The sequence below is a fragment of the Clytia hemisphaerica genome, unplaced genomic scaffold, assembly GCF_902728285.1.
Source record: "Clytia hemisphaerica strain Z4C2 unplaced genomic scaffold, Clytia hemisphaerica genome assembly, whole genome shotgun sequence".
Lineage (NCBI taxonomy): Eukaryota > Metazoa > Cnidaria > Hydrozoa > Leptothecata > Clytiidae > Clytia > Clytia hemisphaerica.
Window position 1 is genome coordinate 1,096,518 of NW_027103962.1, and position 17,010 is coordinate 1,113,527.

At 36.1% G+C, this 17,010-nt stretch overlaps 1 protein-coding gene across 1 annotated transcript in view; it reads left to right on the plus strand.

Moving 5' to 3' along the window:
* The window catches only part of LOC136810234 (E3 ubiquitin-protein ligase rnf213-alpha-like), a 104,457-nt gene that overhangs the window by 56,092 nt on the left and 31,355 nt on the right, over positions 1-17,010 (plus strand). The window contains exons 34-51 of the mRNA XM_067066802.1: positions 154-418; positions 1,120-1,257; positions 1,888-1,975; positions 2,325-2,499; positions 3,280-3,448; positions 3,787-3,869; positions 4,319-4,525; positions 5,147-5,272; positions 5,900-6,032; positions 6,366-6,595; positions 7,268-7,350; positions 7,566-7,699; positions 8,475-8,567; positions 8,854-9,003; positions 9,439-9,602; positions 9,841-10,063; positions 10,429-10,790; positions 16,734-16,892. Of these exons, the coding sequence (XP_066922903.1) occupies positions 154-418; positions 1,120-1,257; positions 1,888-1,975; positions 2,325-2,499; positions 3,280-3,448; positions 3,787-3,869; positions 4,319-4,525; positions 5,147-5,272; positions 5,900-6,032; positions 6,366-6,595; positions 7,268-7,350; positions 7,566-7,699; positions 8,475-8,567; positions 8,854-9,003; positions 9,439-9,602; positions 9,841-10,063; positions 10,429-10,790; positions 16,734-16,892 (2,982 nt within the window). The remainder of the gene's footprint in view (positions 1-153; positions 419-1,119; positions 1,258-1,887; positions 1,976-2,324; positions 2,500-3,279; positions 3,449-3,786; positions 3,870-4,318; positions 4,526-5,146; positions 5,273-5,899; positions 6,033-6,365; positions 6,596-7,267; positions 7,351-7,565; positions 7,700-8,474; positions 8,568-8,853; positions 9,004-9,438; positions 9,603-9,840; positions 10,064-10,428; positions 10,791-16,733; positions 16,893-17,010) is intronic.

The window sequence follows — 17,010 nt, forward strand, 5'->3', positions numbered from 1 at the left end:
CTTTTGGGAGGGGGAGCGTCTTAATCTTGATAGAATTATCACTTGATTAGCTCCAAGAATCAATTACATGTATGTTTATCATCACTTTATTGTTAGTTTATAGATTAACATTAAAATTCTTTTTATGAGTTTTTATTGTGTATCATTTTACAGCTATAATGTCAGAGTTATCAGCTCCACAAGGGGAGGAATGGGTAAATCATTAATGATTGACCGCAAATGTCATCAATTAGACTATTACACAGCAAATAGTGCAACAACAATTCAAAAGGAACGCTTTCAGAGATATCAAACATTGGTTCGTACACCTGTTCATGGCACTGCAGTTTGTTATGAAGATGTTGTCTCCAAACTAGCTGAAAACAGTATTTTCGATGCAGATTTTCCAAGAATCTATCATTTTGACGTTGCTCCTACAGTAAGACACTTTAGAATTAAGGCTTGGGGATGCGAGAAGTTTTTTTCGCGCTGATGCAATGCAACATGCTCTATTCCACCAATACAAGAAAAAAGTGTGTCCCCCATATGGTTTCTTTTTTTGTTTCATGGGAAAAATAGTGAAGGAAATACCCAAAAGACACGCTGATTTTGTCCCAGGGACAAAAGTGAGATTTTACTTTTATTGGCAGAAAAGGAAATGGGGTGGAGACACGAGAAAGCGTTTCAGGCTGGTGGAATGGAGCAAGTTGCATTGCACCAACGCGAAAAAAACTTCTCGTGTTCCCAAGTCTTTAGACTTTTGGCTTTTCATTTGGCTTTTCACTTGCATTGCCATCACACTATAATAATGCACCAAACCCTAAAGCTATTATCCAAATGTTTGTGATTGTTGGTCTTGTGTTTGGAATTGTGATATCATGAACATGAAAAAAGAGAATTATTTATCGTTTTAAGCAATGTATGATATTCATGACGTAATGTTTTCTACGGAAATACCCCGGTTTTAGCCAGTAGTAGCAAATTTAAACTAGACATGTATGCTGTATGAAATTAGCCACTATAGGCAAAAACCGGGGTTTTCCCGTAGAAAACATTACGTCATGAATGCCATGAATAGTTTAACTGATATTAGTATTTTCTATATTTTCCTCGATTTTTAAAATAACTAATTAATTTTAGGTTCAAGAAGGACTTGACATTCTGTTCTTCAATGTGTTTGTGTTGGGAAGCATGCAAACCAAAACAGGAAAAGTGTGGCGGAAAAACAACAATGACATGTGTTACGTGGAAATGACCAAAATTTCTAGCAAAACCAAGGTTGGCAAAGGGGTTTATGATGAAGCCCTACCCCCTGATAGACCGAGAATTCTATCATTCATAAAATCTTTCTTTTAAGTACACTGTTTGGGTTTTAAAGAAGATGAAGGAAATTTTCAGGAAAATTAGGAAAATATTTTATTCAATTTGGGTAAGATCTAAAACTGATTTTGTCGTTCAGGCAAATCTTTCAACGCACCCATTCGCGTATCTTTTTTCTGTGGAGCTTTATGATGCTCTGGAGATAAGCTAGATAATAATGTGAATCAACCATGAATTTATAGAATGATTTAATGAAATTTAGCATACAATGTATAGCAATGTGCCCTCCCGGTTATTACCATAATGGCTTTATGGCAACTCCTGAACTTAGGCACAGCATGTACGGTTACACATTTTGTGGAATCACAATGCATAATGCAAATAGTGAGCGTCTTAAATGAAGACTCTCCACTCAATCCAAGAGTGCTCAAACTACAAAAGCAGTGAGCCAATATACAATGTATATTAATGTGCCCTCCCGGTCATTACCATAATGGCTTTATGGCAACTCCTGAACTCCTGAAATTTAGCATAACAATATTACCCTAATGTTTAAGATTTAATTGATGCTAATAAGTTAATTTTCAGGATGGAAAAAGCTCAGCTGGTGTCATGCTTCAAAATTTACCCCACACTGAATGTGCAAGCCCTGAAGAAGCATTGAGAATCCGAAGAGGTAATTTTTACATTCTTGTTTTTATTCCGAAGAATATTTATGAAATATCATTTTTTTAGATCATAATCAGATTTATATTGGCCTACAGATTCCTATGTTGTCTTGTGAAAACTTTTTAAAATTGTTGAGCTAATTGTAAGTTAAGTAATTTGCTTTTGAAATTTCTAAAATTGATTCTTTATCCAGTTTTATGTTAAGTTTGTTTTTTTACAACCGAAACTTGAAGTTTTCAAAATCATGGACAATGAAAAAAAACTAATAAAAACTTATTTGATTGTCAAGAAAAAGAACTTAAACATAGTTTTCACCAAAATTCTCTCATTAATTATTTCTTGTCATCTGTTTTTAGGACAACCAGCGAAAATGATTTTTGAAGAGAGTGAATTGAGAAGCAGTCAATTTCAGAGAGTGTTTCAATACCTTCAACGTTATGAAGCAAATCCTAAATCTTTAAACGACTTTGATTATGAGCAAAATAAGAATATACAAATCAATGTTGTTAGTGTTCTGGAAGTTTTATTGAGGTAATACACTCTTCTGGAAATGCATAAAATAATTACGAACCCCGTTATCAAAGACTTGTGATACTTCAACGTCGTCAGACAAATTTAATCTTTCCAAACGTTTGGTGTTTTATAACAAAATTGAAAACGGTTATTTGGGAAAACATATTTGTAAACATGTGTAAACGTCGTTTAAAGTAGTTTCATTTATGTTCGCCTAATGCCAAACCGAAGGTATTTATCGTTGCTTTCTAGCACGGATTCTGACTTAGAGGCGTTCAGTCATAATCCAACAGACGGTAGCTTCGCACCATTGCCTTTTCAAGCAAGTGCAAATACCATTAATAATGAGGTCCACAATGCTGTTGACTTATCTCGAGAAATATGTTTTCCTATACAGGAGATTCTTGCTGATTTTTTTCCTAAGTATTTATCGTAACCTTCAATATTGAACAGTTTGTCAAACTATAAGAATTTTAGGTTAGTATCGTTTACTGATATACTTTTCTGCTTTGTATATAACTCTTTGGTCAATTAGTTTCAGTTGGTCACATAATTTTGACGCCATAATTTCCTTCCTAGGGCTCCAGTTAGAATTTTTTATTACACAGCCTCTCTTTATCATACATGCTGACACTGGAGTACAAACCTGTTTTATCTCCTTGTAAGCTGTGATACTTTGGAGCCTTTGTCAATTACCGATTTTGTTCCTGATTTACTATAGAAGTTACCCGAATGGTGATCAAAGTCAATATGTTGTCTCCTATTCTTGTTTAACAAGCTGGATTTCTTTCTTTTTAGATATTGTGGTATTCCGGACCCGTCATGGATGGAACTGAGAAATTTTGTGCATTTTTTCAATCAAAATCTTCTTGATTGTGAGCGAAGTGTGTTCACCAGTGTCTATCTGCGTGCAGATTTCCCTGGATTCAGAACATTTGTTGTTACATTCTTATTGGAAATGGCAAGGGTATGAATTTAGTTTAATGAATTTGATGAATTTGATGAATGAATTTACACACCAATCAAAGGGAACTAACCGGAGTGTCTCAAAAAAATTATGCAAAAGTAAAAAAAGGGAATATGGTGGAATTATGAGACAATAATATGGTGACATTTTGAGAGGTTTATTTGGAAATAGAATGTTTTTCGAGTATTGAGTTATTTAGTTGTTTTATTTTTCAATGTTTAAATCTAGTTTTCTAAACCTTAGTTCCAAATCAATTTGAAACTTTTGTGTAATCAGGTTTTCTTACATATGTATTTAAAATGATATGAAAAAAGTAATTTTATTCGTTATCGCTTTAGGACTTTGCGACAAGATCACTGGATCAGAATGACAGAAACTCCAATAATAATTTGGTGCAATTTAAAAGAACGTGGGAGCAAAGGTAAAACATCAATCACTCTACTCAGATACCCTAAACACGCTTATTACACCCTTGTCTTGTGGCCTCAGTTGAAATTTTACCCACAACAGGGATCCCAGCTGGCACACAACGTTGTTTCAACGTTCAACGTTATGAACGTTAGATAAACGTCGAAAAAACGTTGTGTGCCAGCTGGGATAAAGATTTACATCGAAATCCCAAAGGGGATAGAAATTCTATTGTTCCAAGCTAAAAAATATCCAGCGGGGATGGTTTTGGTGGGCAATTTTGTCCATCAAATTTCAAATGGGGGCTGAAATTGTGGGATATCTTTCTCATTGGGGAGGAAATTTTGTCCCGGGGGTCTGTAACATGGGTGTAAACGTTGCCAAACTTTAAAGAACTTGTCACACTTTGCTACTTTTTTTGAAAATAATACCTAAAAAGAATTTTGTCTCTTTCTTTCTTAGCGCGCATCCGTACCTTTTCTTTAACACTGATGGGAACTCGATGACATTTTTTGGAATCAACATCACTCCAAATTTTGACCTTATTGATCCTCAAACACAAATTATCCTCAAACAGAAAATCATTGAGCAACAATTGTACCAAATTCTGGATCGACAAATGGCTGGAGACTTCGTCAATTTCAAAACTAATTTTAACAGCCTTTCAAAGTAATATTTCTTTGTTATCTTTTACATTTTTTAAGAAATGGAATTTTAGTTGGTAGAAAAAGTACCTTTTCCAAATTCTTCGGGAGGCCGCATTTGGTTTGAAAACTGCTATTCGTGATACGCACCAGTCCTCTGACATTACATCACGGACCCAATAGCTGATTGTTTGTAGGTGACGAAAAATCAGTCAATACGTCACTTTCATCAAATCAGCTGTTGGGTCCGTGGAAGACTTGCAATGGTGCATATCAAGAATAATGCGGCCAAGGAGTTATGTAGAAAATTCGGAACTTTTATTCATGATAAGCACCACTGCAATGACTTCACGAAATTATGCAACTTTTTCGTTTCTGTTCCACCCAATACGTCACTTTTTCTATTGTTTAAGTGACGTATTGGGTGGAAAATTTTTTCTCAAGTTCTCAGAAGACTCTCCAGTGGTGCATATCATAAATACAGTGTTCCAAACTTGGTTTTTCATTTTAAAACATTATGATGGTACCTTTTTATAATGTCTTTATACAATGTACTGATTTGGAAAGCCTGTCGTGCATTATTGGGAACTATTGCTTCCACTCTGAAGAATTGTACTCATTAGCTTTCGGGTTATCACTCTTTCAGACTCAACAAGATCAAGGTCTTGTGTCGTGTGATGGGACTTCCAGAAACTGATTTCGATCCAGATCCAACATATGAACTCACCATTGACAACATGAAGAAAATGTTAGCTATCCATATGAGATTGAGGTAAAAATCTTCATCGAATAAACAGGTTAAATTATCACTGGATTATAATAAAGTTACCTTTAAATTTTGGCGGGAACAAAATGTTGTGGATTTTGCAAATTTTGTCTGAAATCCGCCAAATTAAGTTCCCGCCAAATTTATTTTTTTCTTTTTATGTCCGATTTTTCATAATAATTTACCCCCGATATCAATGTTTTCACCTTGATCTCGGATTTAAAAATCCGTCATCCGCCAAATTAAATTCTCATCAAATAAGCTTTTTCCCTGATCTGCCAAATTAAATTCCCTACGAAAAAACTTTTTCAGCCATCCGTCAAATTAAATTCCCGCCAAAATTTCTTTCCTTAAAAGGTGGTATGTTAATTTTAAGATTTTGGGATTGTGCCAGGTTTTAGCCGAATTTTATGACACAAAAAAAGTCAACAAACAATTTGCTAATATGATTATATCAATAGTCAACATTATTTCAGAGTGCCAAAAATTTTACAGAAGATAAAAAACTTTTCAGTGAGCTGTTAGCAAAAAACGCCAGGGTGGTGGAATACACCCGGTGAAAAAAGGGTTAATAATCTATTTTAATCTTGACAGTTTTTTATAATTATTATATCACAATCTCTTTAACAACAGATGTGGAGTACCAGTTGTCTTGATGGGTGAAACAGGATGTGGAAAGACAACTTTGATCAGATTCATGTGCTCGCTTTGTGCTGGTCCTGCCGCTGGAAACCAAAGGACACCTAAAAATATGCTTCTTGTTAAGGTAACCAAAATATGAAGTGTAATGTTGTCATAAAGCATCCAGGACCTCAGAACAAAGTTAAAAATGTCTGACAGTCAAGGATATCCTTGCAATTACACAACTTTAACCATTGGTAAATGTAATGATTAGAAAATAAAAGCGATTAAAACCATGTCAATTTACACTTAGTATGAAAAAAAAGCCATTGCGAATTCACACCTCATGCTAAAAGTAAAAACATGTTTTTCCATTTCAAAATTCAGCACGATTGTCGAAATCTGTGATAACTTGAGCTAGTTTGCTGTGCATGTTATGAGTTCCATCTGTGACTTAAAAAAATTTCCCTTCAAAAAGGTACACGGAGGCATTACCATGGAGGACATTGAATTGAGAGTCAAGAAAGCTATGGAAATGGCCTCACAGAATCTCAACTCACACACTGTGCTTTTCTTGGATGAAGCAAATACAACTGATGCTATTGGTCTGATTAAAGAAGTCATGGTTGATAAAATGTTGTTTGGAAAACCATTGGCAATTGCTCAATATGGGCTTGATATCATTGCAGCTTGCAATCCTTATCGACAGTAAGTTTAACAGTCTTGGGTTAGATTCAAGGTCGGGTCATACCAAGGACTTTCTACTTTAAGTTTGTCTCGAAAGTATGTGGACATTTTAGTTTTTTTACTTTTTCTCAGCACCCATCCAGGCTTTGTTTGAAAGCTATACACCGTTGGAAAGGTTTTAAAATTGAAAAATAAAGAAGAAAGAGGAAGACGAAATAAATGAAGATTTTTTCTACTGTTTACAAAATCATGACATGAAATCTTTTAGAATAAAATTATCTGAACTTTACTGATTTCAAACCTGTGTTCAGATTTTTCGTATCTTTCTAAGATAAAAAGTTACAGCTCTTTGACGTCGGCCTAAAACGACCAAAAATGAAAGCAGTAAAAAATAACCAACTGTTGCTGTAACATTTTATCCAAGAAAGATACCAAAAAAATGTATGCAGATTTGAAATCGTCAAGGCTCAAATATATCATAAAGAATTTCATGTCATGATTTTTAAAACGAAAAATGTTCAATTTTTTCGGTGTATAGCTTTCAAAGAAAGCCTGGATGGATGCTGAGAAAAAGAAAGTACCAAATAGCACTTTACAACTTTCGTGAGTCTTGAGCTGAGCAATTTTATTATTTGTGTAAAAGTATGAAGGCAAAATATATCTTTTGTGAAATAAAAGCTACTTCTTTTTTAGACATACAAATGAGATGATCAAAAAACTCGAGACAGCTGGCTTGGGATACCATGTCGGGGCTGTTGATACTTACGAAAAAATCGGTAAAATTTCATATAATTGATGAAAGATTTTATCGCCTTGTTAAGTTACTGTTTTTCATTTGAGTGAATCATTTAAAGGGTGCTTGTAATTTTAATTATATTTTTGGAAAACTATTATTTCGGTTTGTCAAAGTAAATAATGTTCCTGAGTCACTATTTAGTTCCAAATACAAAACGAAAGCGCCCTGAATATTTTCATGAATTACATTTTCCAGGTGAAATTCCACTCAGACAGTTGGTGTACAGAGTTCATCCTCTCCCAGAGAGCATGAAGCCTTTGGTTTGGGATTTCGGACAGTTGAACTCGGAAACTGAACAACTTTACGCCAGGCAAATTGTTAAGAGATACGTAAGTTGAGAATTTATTTTAAAATTAATCTTTCAATTGACTCTTTAGTAGCAGTATTGCGAGATTAAATACAATTCATTCTACAGTGTTAAAGGTTTTATTTTTACAAAAGTGTTCCCGTTCCATATAAGAAACCTGTTTCATATCAGGGCAGTGTCTCCCTATTGTTATATTGTGCTAAATAAACAAAAAAAGTTTTCTTTTCCTCTTTCTGACTAATCTTGCTTCACATTCCTGTCAATTCAATGTGAACAAGCTTGTAAACATAATCGCTGAGTAAGCAAACAAGGCGTAGTGGTGTGGTGGTCATCGCTCTTAACTCCCGTCTGGGAGGTCTGAGTTTGATTCCCACTGTAGTACTACGGTTCAATTGGCAAGTGAACATGCCTTCGCCCGGGTTAACCCATACCATGCGAGGGGAATTGGGTACCACTACTCTGATATAACAGTGTGGGTAATATGCCAGACATTGTGGTGTGTGATGTCACTCATCCCGTTCTGCGCCTGCGACGAGCTATATGCTCTCCCACGCAGTTGAGTGTCACCGATATGCATCATGGTATCTGTGTCTCGCGTGCACAGAACCAGCGGTGTCTGGACAGCCCTAAGCGTTCCGACTTGAAAAGGAGGAATTCCTACTTTGTAAGGAGTAAGGACCCATTCCCCAGTGGGGAGGGCTCATTATCATCAGTAAGCAAACAATATCACTCTTTTTTAAAAACAAAACCTTTAAAGAAATGTAAAATGTTATTTTTCTTTTTTTTGTATTTATTAGAAAGCAGATGGAAAGTTACCACTGAATGACGACTTTGTTGATTTGCTGATCAAGGTCCTTGCAGAATCTCAATTATTCATGCGAAATCAAAAGGTATTTTTTCCTTTGTCACTCTTCGTTCGGGATAAGTTTGAGACAAGATGAACATAATTATTATTTGTTATTTCAATAAATTTGAAGTTATTGGGACGAGATGGAGCTTTTACAAGCTCTTATTTGATTTGGTTGGTCGTTAACCAGTAATAAAACAATTTTGTTACTTTTTCTAAAGAACGCGTCATTGTTATTACTTCAAATGACCAATTATTAAAGTATCTTATAAAAACTTCATCTCATCTGAAGTTATTGTGATAAATTCCTTTTGCAATTCTTTTTCCAGGATGAATGCAGTTTTGTTAGTTTGCGGGATGTGGAGAGAGCAGTGCAAGTCACCTCTTGGTTTCATCAAAAGATGGGTCTCTTTCTTCCACTCATCAAGGAGTTTGAAGAAGACCGTGGGATACCTTTGAACCTGCAGACAAGATTACAGGTTTTTAATATTTCGAACATAATTTTTATATACCAATTATCTGTTTGATTATGAAGGTTTTGACAGGCATTTGTTGATTATAAAATTTTCAAATTTTCAAGATCATTCGCACTGAAGATGACAACTGGCGAAAATCTTATGCTTGATTTTTAAATAAAAAACAATCTCTGTTTAAAGGATAAGAATCTAATCCCAAATTCATTTTCTCTGTTTTTTGGTCGAAAACCTTAAAATGATGAATTTATAATCTATCCGAGTCTGGTGTTCATTTTCCTGGGGAATGATTGCAACAGCTTTATTTTCTGATTTTCCTAATATCTTATGACAAAAAATTATCACCTGTCTGAATGGAGTGGAGATTTCACTCAAATTGTCATGTTTATTTAGCTTGAATGAGTTTAGAATTTTAAGCATTTTTATTGATTTCTGTTTTAGGAAAGCATCGAAAAGCAAAGAAGATCTTTGATCTTGGCACTTGCTGTCTGCTATATTGCACGTTTAGAAGATCGGAATGACTACTATGATTACATCGAGAAACTTTTCACCGGAGATTTCGCATTGCAAGGCGGCGTTGAGCAGTTCAAAAATGAAATCAAAAGGTATATAAACTTATCAGTTTGTCTATACAATTGATTGTTGAATAAGGCTCTTTCTTCCAGTGAAACCCCGCAGGGTATCCACAAATCTTTGAAAAACCCGTGAAAAACCCGGGGAGCTTATAAGTTGCAAATAATAGCCTCCCAACCAAAGAGCGTCGCTCTTGAATAGCCAACAAGATGGTATTAAAGATTCAAAGCTTTGAGGAAAGATGATTGAATTTTATTTTTTACTCAATAGATTTCAGGAAATGTTTATCAATCAACTCCATCTCGAGGACAACATTGCCAAGAATCAAGCTTTATGTGAGAATGTCTTCATGATGGTGATTTGTATCGAATTGAGGATCCCTTTGTTTGTCGTTGGTAAACCAGGAAGTTCCAAATCACTTGCCAAGACTATTGTGCAAGATAATATGCAAGGAAAGAATTCAAAATGCAAACTTTTCCAGAATTTCAAACAGGTTTGTTTCTCACATAATGATATGTATTGTAAAAGTTTGAAACGGTAACTTGCTTTAATTCAATGGTGTTGTTTATAACCTTTTAATATTTCACCTGTTTCATTTGGACAGTATAGAATATTTTAAAGATATTGAAGCAGCTAGAGTTACAGCGCCAGGTTTGTAAGATCTGGAGACAGGACAATTAGCCCAAGACATTTGCTCCCCCCTCCCGACAATTACCCCCAAGACAATTTCATTATTTTTGCACCCCCCTCTCAACTCCCTATAGTCATTTGAATCCAAAAAAGTTGTCAAAATTTATTATTGCATTTGTTGGAAATCGATTCAATAAAATTTTACTATAAACTTTCCTTTTTTTCTAGGTTTTCATGTCATCGTATCAGTGCAGTCCTTTATCAACGGCTGATGGAATCATCGGTGTTTTCAAACAATCTGCAAGATTTCAAGAGCAAAAGAATCTTGACGAATACACCTCAGTTGTGGTTCTCGACGAAGTTGGTTTAGCTGAAGATTCACCAAGGATGCCGTTGAAAGCATTGCATCCTTTGCTTGAAGATGGAACTGATGGATCTGAAGATTTAACCATGACTGGTTCAGATTCCAAAAGTAAACGCGTTGCATTCATTGGTATTTCAAATTGGGCTCTTGATCCAGCCAAAATGAACAGAGGAATCATGTTATCCAGAAGTCCTCCAGCTTTTGATGAATTGGCAAATACAGCTAGGTAAATAAGATGTTTACACGACCTAAAATTTTTTCCTTGATGCTCCTGGAAAAATTTAGCTACTCTTTGTTTAAATTTGCTCCTGGATTCTTTAGACAGAGGAGAGGTTTGAGGTCTGCTGCAAAAGTAAATACAATCTTTTTCTGATGGTATATGAAAAAAAAATTAAGATGATGATGACTTTTTGGACCTACCTTAAGGTAGTGTCCTATAAAGTAACCCGTGTTCGTTAGTTAGTTCGTTAGTACGTTAGTTACCAACTTTTCTCGAGATTGGCTCATTCAATTTTTCTGATTTTTTGCACAAAGGTGCATTACTATAAACCCTCGAATGTGACGGAGCCCGATTTTCGAAAAAAAAATTTAATTTCCAAATTCGTTCATCTGTTTGGAGGGGAGTAGAATAGATTGAGACATTTTTCAATTAAGTTTGGCGTTCACATATTTGGCTAACCCATAATCAGTTTTGGGGAAAATTTAGTCCCCTGCTAGTGATAAACTAACATAAACTAGAAATAGGGTTGCCGGCAACCAATATCTGTAGGGCGGGAGGGAGGTAAAAAATTTCTGGGACTTGAACACCGCCATCTTAAACCTTGTTTGTGCTTTGAGAGTATAGCCAATATCGCACGGAACCAAGTGAGAAGTAAGGCTACTTGCAGGCGGGACGCCCCGGTAGTACCGCAGGCGGAATAAGTGATTTAGACGATTTAAAATTAAACTACGATTTAACTACTTATTGTTAAATAAACATTTAATTTCCAAATTCGTTCATCTGTTTGGAGGGGAGTAGAATAGATTGAGACATTTTTCAATTAAGTTTGGCGTTCACATATTTGGCTAACCCATAATCAGTTTTGGGGAAAATTTAGTCCCAACCGAAGGTATCCCAAAACAAGACAATGGTTGCAGACTGACCAGACAACGTAACAATAAAAGGGAGGAAATAACCAATAAAAAAAAAAAGATAAATCCTAAATATGATGAAATCTAAATTAATTAAACGACTATATACAACTATCTAGCCACTGGTAGTTCTATTGATATTCTTACTTGCCAATAACCTAGTACCATTAAAAATGAAGAAGTTACAGAAAAAGAAAAACACAAAAAAATAAATAACTTGTGCCTGCAGCACGCCACCAAAGCACTGAGCGTTGTGAGAGGTAGTGACGAAAAAAACTTGCCCTGTACCACGTTATCCAAGCAACTACCTGTCATAGTCTATTAGAAAACGAACTCAGCCTGCGATATAATACAAACTATGATGATCTTGCCAGATTTCCAGCCCACCATATTGAGGGCTGAAACCCAACTACCACCTAGCTATCTGGGAACCAGGTACCCCTAAATTCCCTTAAAATTTCAATTAAATAATTCCAGTCTAAAGTAATACAATGAATGTAACTTAAAAATCTTAGAAAAATCCCTAGGAAACGATAAAACCTATATCACACAATACACTCACACATCGACCTCAGAGTCACTTTTAGGGTTGAAACCAGACCGCCGTCAAGGTTTCTGAGAGAACCGAACCGCCGTTCGAAATTCCCTCAAAGAAATGACTCCCCTTGAGTAGGACCCGACCTGAGACACTTTTAGGGTTGAAACCCGACCGCCGTCAAGGTTTCTAAGAGAACCAAACCGCCGTCTGAAATTCCCTCAAAGAAGTGACTCCCCTTGAGTAGGACCCGACCTGAGACACTTTTAGGGTTGAAACCCGACCGCCGTCGAGGTTTCTGAGAGAACCGAACCGCCGTTCGAAATTCCCTCAAAGAAGTGACTCCCCTTGAGTAGGACCCGACCTGAGACACTTTTAGGGTTGAAACCCGACCGCCGTCAAGGTTTCTGAGAGAACCAAACCGCCGTCTGAAATTCCCTCAAAGAAGTGACTCCCTTGAGTAGGACCCGACCTGAGACACTTTTAGGGTTGAAACCCGACCGCCGTCGAGGTTTCTGAGAGAACCGAACCGCCGCTCGAAATTCCCTCAAAGAAGTGACTCCCCTTGAGTTGGACCCGACCTGGGACATAAACACACATAACACACTCACAAAGCTCTCGTATTTATTGTAACATCTGGAGTGCCACTGGCCTAGCCTTTGAATTAACCAAGAACTAATTTCATGATTTTCCAAGATTCAATTTTACTGCAGAAAAAAAAACTGATTTTGCAGGATGCGTAAATAAACGGAACTTTCCCTTAAACTCTCATTTTATGCCTGTTAATGTTGGTCGATGTGTATACTTTGGTCTGGAATAGCCCAAGCTTTATTCAACTAAATTGTCACCCTTTAAAACAAAAACACTGATTTCCTGGTTTTCCATATATTATTCTACTCGAGTTGTATTGGCTTTTGTCAATCTTCTGCCTTGACTCGCCTTCTGTACATTTAAACCAGCCTATTCTGAGGGAGTTTCTAAACATCGACCAGAAATGGCGACCACGACCAGCGACCACGACCGGCGACCAGATAAATTTGGGTTATCGAGTTTACCTGCTCTCTCCACCTTAGAGAACATCCAAATCGAGTCCTGATGTGGCTTTCAAATGAACCACTGAGCACGTGGCTGAGAATTACTCTAGCTAGAGAATACTAAAAGTGACTTTTGACGTTACCAGTCATTTTCTAGACAAAGTGACACTTTTTGACAAAAATATTGACAGGGCAATTAAGTGTGATGCCTGTAAACTTTATTACACCAAATATTTTAATTGTACCGAATGAGATGCCTTTAGTATGAATAGATAGAAATTGTCAGTAGGAAAAAGCTGGGAAGGCCAGTTTTAGAGATTTCAATCTCATCAATTATTCTATTGTCCTTACACTGTCAAAATGACTTATTTTGACAAAATAATGATCTGATGATCAAATATAAAGCTTCCTAAATAAATTCCAGCACAAATTTTGTCACTAATTAATTTGATGCCGAAAATACAAAAGGATAGAAATTTACGCTCTATTCAAGCTCCAAGAGCGTTGAAATGGCTGCTCTACACGTTTTGCACGTGGCTTTATAATCACTGTAGGTGAGACAGGGGTGAGCTTTACTCTTCAATTCGATAAATAAATGATCATAATAGAGAAAGACTCTACGGTGGAGAAAGAGGAAAAACTCGATAACCCAAATTTATCTGGTCGCCGGTCGTGGTCGCTGGTCGTGGTCGCCATTTCTGGTCGATGTTTAGAAACTCCCCTATTCTGAAGAAGAAAATTCTAGTTGATCAACAAATACTCTAGATACACTACTTGTCTGTATAAAATTTTGATTACTTGTTGTTGACCCTTTATGTTAACTGCCTCTTCATTCTAGCCTCTAGATAGAAATTCATGACTATGCTATACACTCAGTCAATATAGTTAGTTATAAATATAAATCAGAAACTAAGTTAATATATAATCAAATAACTATAATAGTATATTATAAGTATAGTTTAACCTCTTAATGACCTTAATCCAAACCAAAAGGCAGGGGGCCTCAGTGTAAGATTATATTGTAAATTAGATGTAAAGGAGAGTCTTTGACTGAGCTCTGCCTGAGCCACGAATTCTTATCCTCTTGTCGAATCTCATAATAAAATCCACCCAGCTGAATTGAAGTTTCAAACATGTGTTTTTTTTTTTGTTTTTTTTTAGTACTTTGAAATATCTATCTCTCCTTACACAAGAACATTTTTCAAAATGTCAAAGTGAACATGCAATGATGCAATATTTGAGAATAAGTTAAGTGGTCAGGTGCGATAAGTTTTAGTTAGACCAAACTAACATGTAGGTCATCAGTTCCGTCTTCAAGACAGCTATTTCTAAGTATACTCTCTCGAAACACCACCCCAGCGGCAATCGCCTTGGCCAACATCCCAGCATATCCAGCGGCAATCACCTTGACCAACATCCCGGCATCCAGCGGCAATCACCTTGGCCAACATCCCAGCATATCCAACGGCAATCACCTTGACCAACATCTCAGCATCTCCAGCGACAATCTCCTAGGCCAACATCCCACCACGCCCAGCAGCGACAATCTCCCTAGCCATTTCAGCATGTCATTTGGCATCTCATTGGTTGGTGTCTCGTGTATTTCTAACAAAATTTCTTCTGTAACGCTTTGACAAAAAATCCGTTACAACAGGACACCACAAAGCCCATACTCAACTCGTTTCAACATGAATACGAGATTGTTAAAGCCCATTATACTGCACTACAAAACAGTGTCTTATTGTGCAAAGTAAACGGTCCAATGCACAAAATACTTTACTCTCTACGAACTTCCATGCTCAAAGTATCCACTGCTCTCAATTACATGATGTTTTCGAATCGATAGCGAAGGATATAATACGATTCTTGAAGCACAATAAAAAATTTCTGGGACTTGAACACCGCCATCTTAAACCTTGTTTGTGCTTTGAGAGTATAGCCAATATCGCACGGAACCAAGTGAGAAGTAAGGCTACTTGCAGGCGGGACGCCCCGGTAGTACCGCAGGCGGAATAAGTGATTTAGACGATTTAAAATTAAACTACGATTTAACTACTTATTGTTAAATAAACATTTTCCGGCCGGTAGAACCGGAAATGTCCCGAAAAAAGCGGTTTTTTGAGATTTTCTCGAGATTTTATCATTAGTTTTTTGCGATTTTTCGCACATAGATGCACATTAGTACTGCGAAAAGGTGTCGAAAACCGTTTGCCGAAAAAAAATTTTTTCCGGTCTGTAGAACCGGAAATGTGCCGGAAATCGTCGTTTTTTCACATTTCCGTCACATTTTTTCAACTTATTTAATTGTTTCCTTACAGAAAAATGTTCTTTATGATGATGCCCAAAACTTAGCATCGTTTGATTACCAAAAAAATCATCCTTTGAATACGGAACTCCTTAAAAATCGCCGGAACAGCCGAAAACCGGCGTAAAACGGTTTTCCTTCATTTTTTCAACTTATACTCGACAGATTTTCATGATCTATTGCACAATGATGTAAAATGGCAATGCCCAAAATGTGACAGAGCCCAATTTTCGAAAAAGAAATTTTTCCGGCCGCTAGAACCGGAAATGTCCCGAAAAAAGCGGTTTTTTGAGATTTTCTCGAGATTTTCTCATTAGTCTTTTGCGATTTTTTGCACATAGATGCACATTAGTACTGCCGAAAAGGTGTCGAAAACCGTTTGTCGAAAAAAATTTTTTTCCGGTCTGTAGAACCGGAAATGTGCCGGAAATCGTCGTTTTTTCACATTTCCGTCACATTTTATCAACTTATTTAATTGTTTCTTTACAGAAAAATGTTCTTTATGATGATGCCCAAAACTTAGCATCGTTTGAATCCGGAACTCCTTAAAAATCGCCGGAACAGCCGAAAACCGGCGTAAAACGGTTTTCCTTCATTTTTTCAACTTATACTCGACAGATTTTCATGATTTTTTGCACAATGATGTAAAAATGGCAATGCCCAAAATGTGACTCCTCAATCTGTGATGAAATAATGAAAACTGAAAACTAAAGGTTTTTTTTACTTCAGTTTTAATTTTCTCTGAATGATTGATTAAAGTGTCGATATTATTTTTCTTTCACCGTTAAACATCCATGCGTTTCTTAATTGCTTTCTCCGTTCCAATAGATATATAAATCGAAATTTAAAATTATACATTACTTCCATTAAATTCTAATTATTCGTTTTATAAATAGGTAGGTCCATTAAAGTATTACTTTTTGTTTCATGTTTCATGGTATGGATAATGTTAAGAGTCCTTCCGTCTCAGGTGGATTATCGTTACCAGAAAAGAATATAGAGAGGCTTTTCCGTCTCAAATTTCTGCATAATTCGCCAAAAAGTCGAGAATATGTGCTAATTTGCTGTGTAAAATCCATTTTTCCAACTTTTTTTTTACCACTGTATACAATACTACAGATCAATTCCTTAACTTTTCATAAAATTTCATTTTCCTTTTTTTAGGGACATTTGCGCCAGTAAAGCGTCTATACAGAACAAAATCTCACCATTATTGAAACAACTATCACACGGTTACATTGGAATCTACAAAGTTCAGAGAAAAACTGAAAGCCTGAAGCAATTCAAAAAAGAAGAGTTCTTTGGGTTGAGAGATTTCTACAGGTATTTGTCACTTATTCAAAAGGAAACTGGTTTTTGAATGAACTGTATGCAAGTGGGCAAGTCTTAGGCTTTCTTTCCAACGAGGTATTACTTTAAGTTACCAAGCTAAAAGTGTATC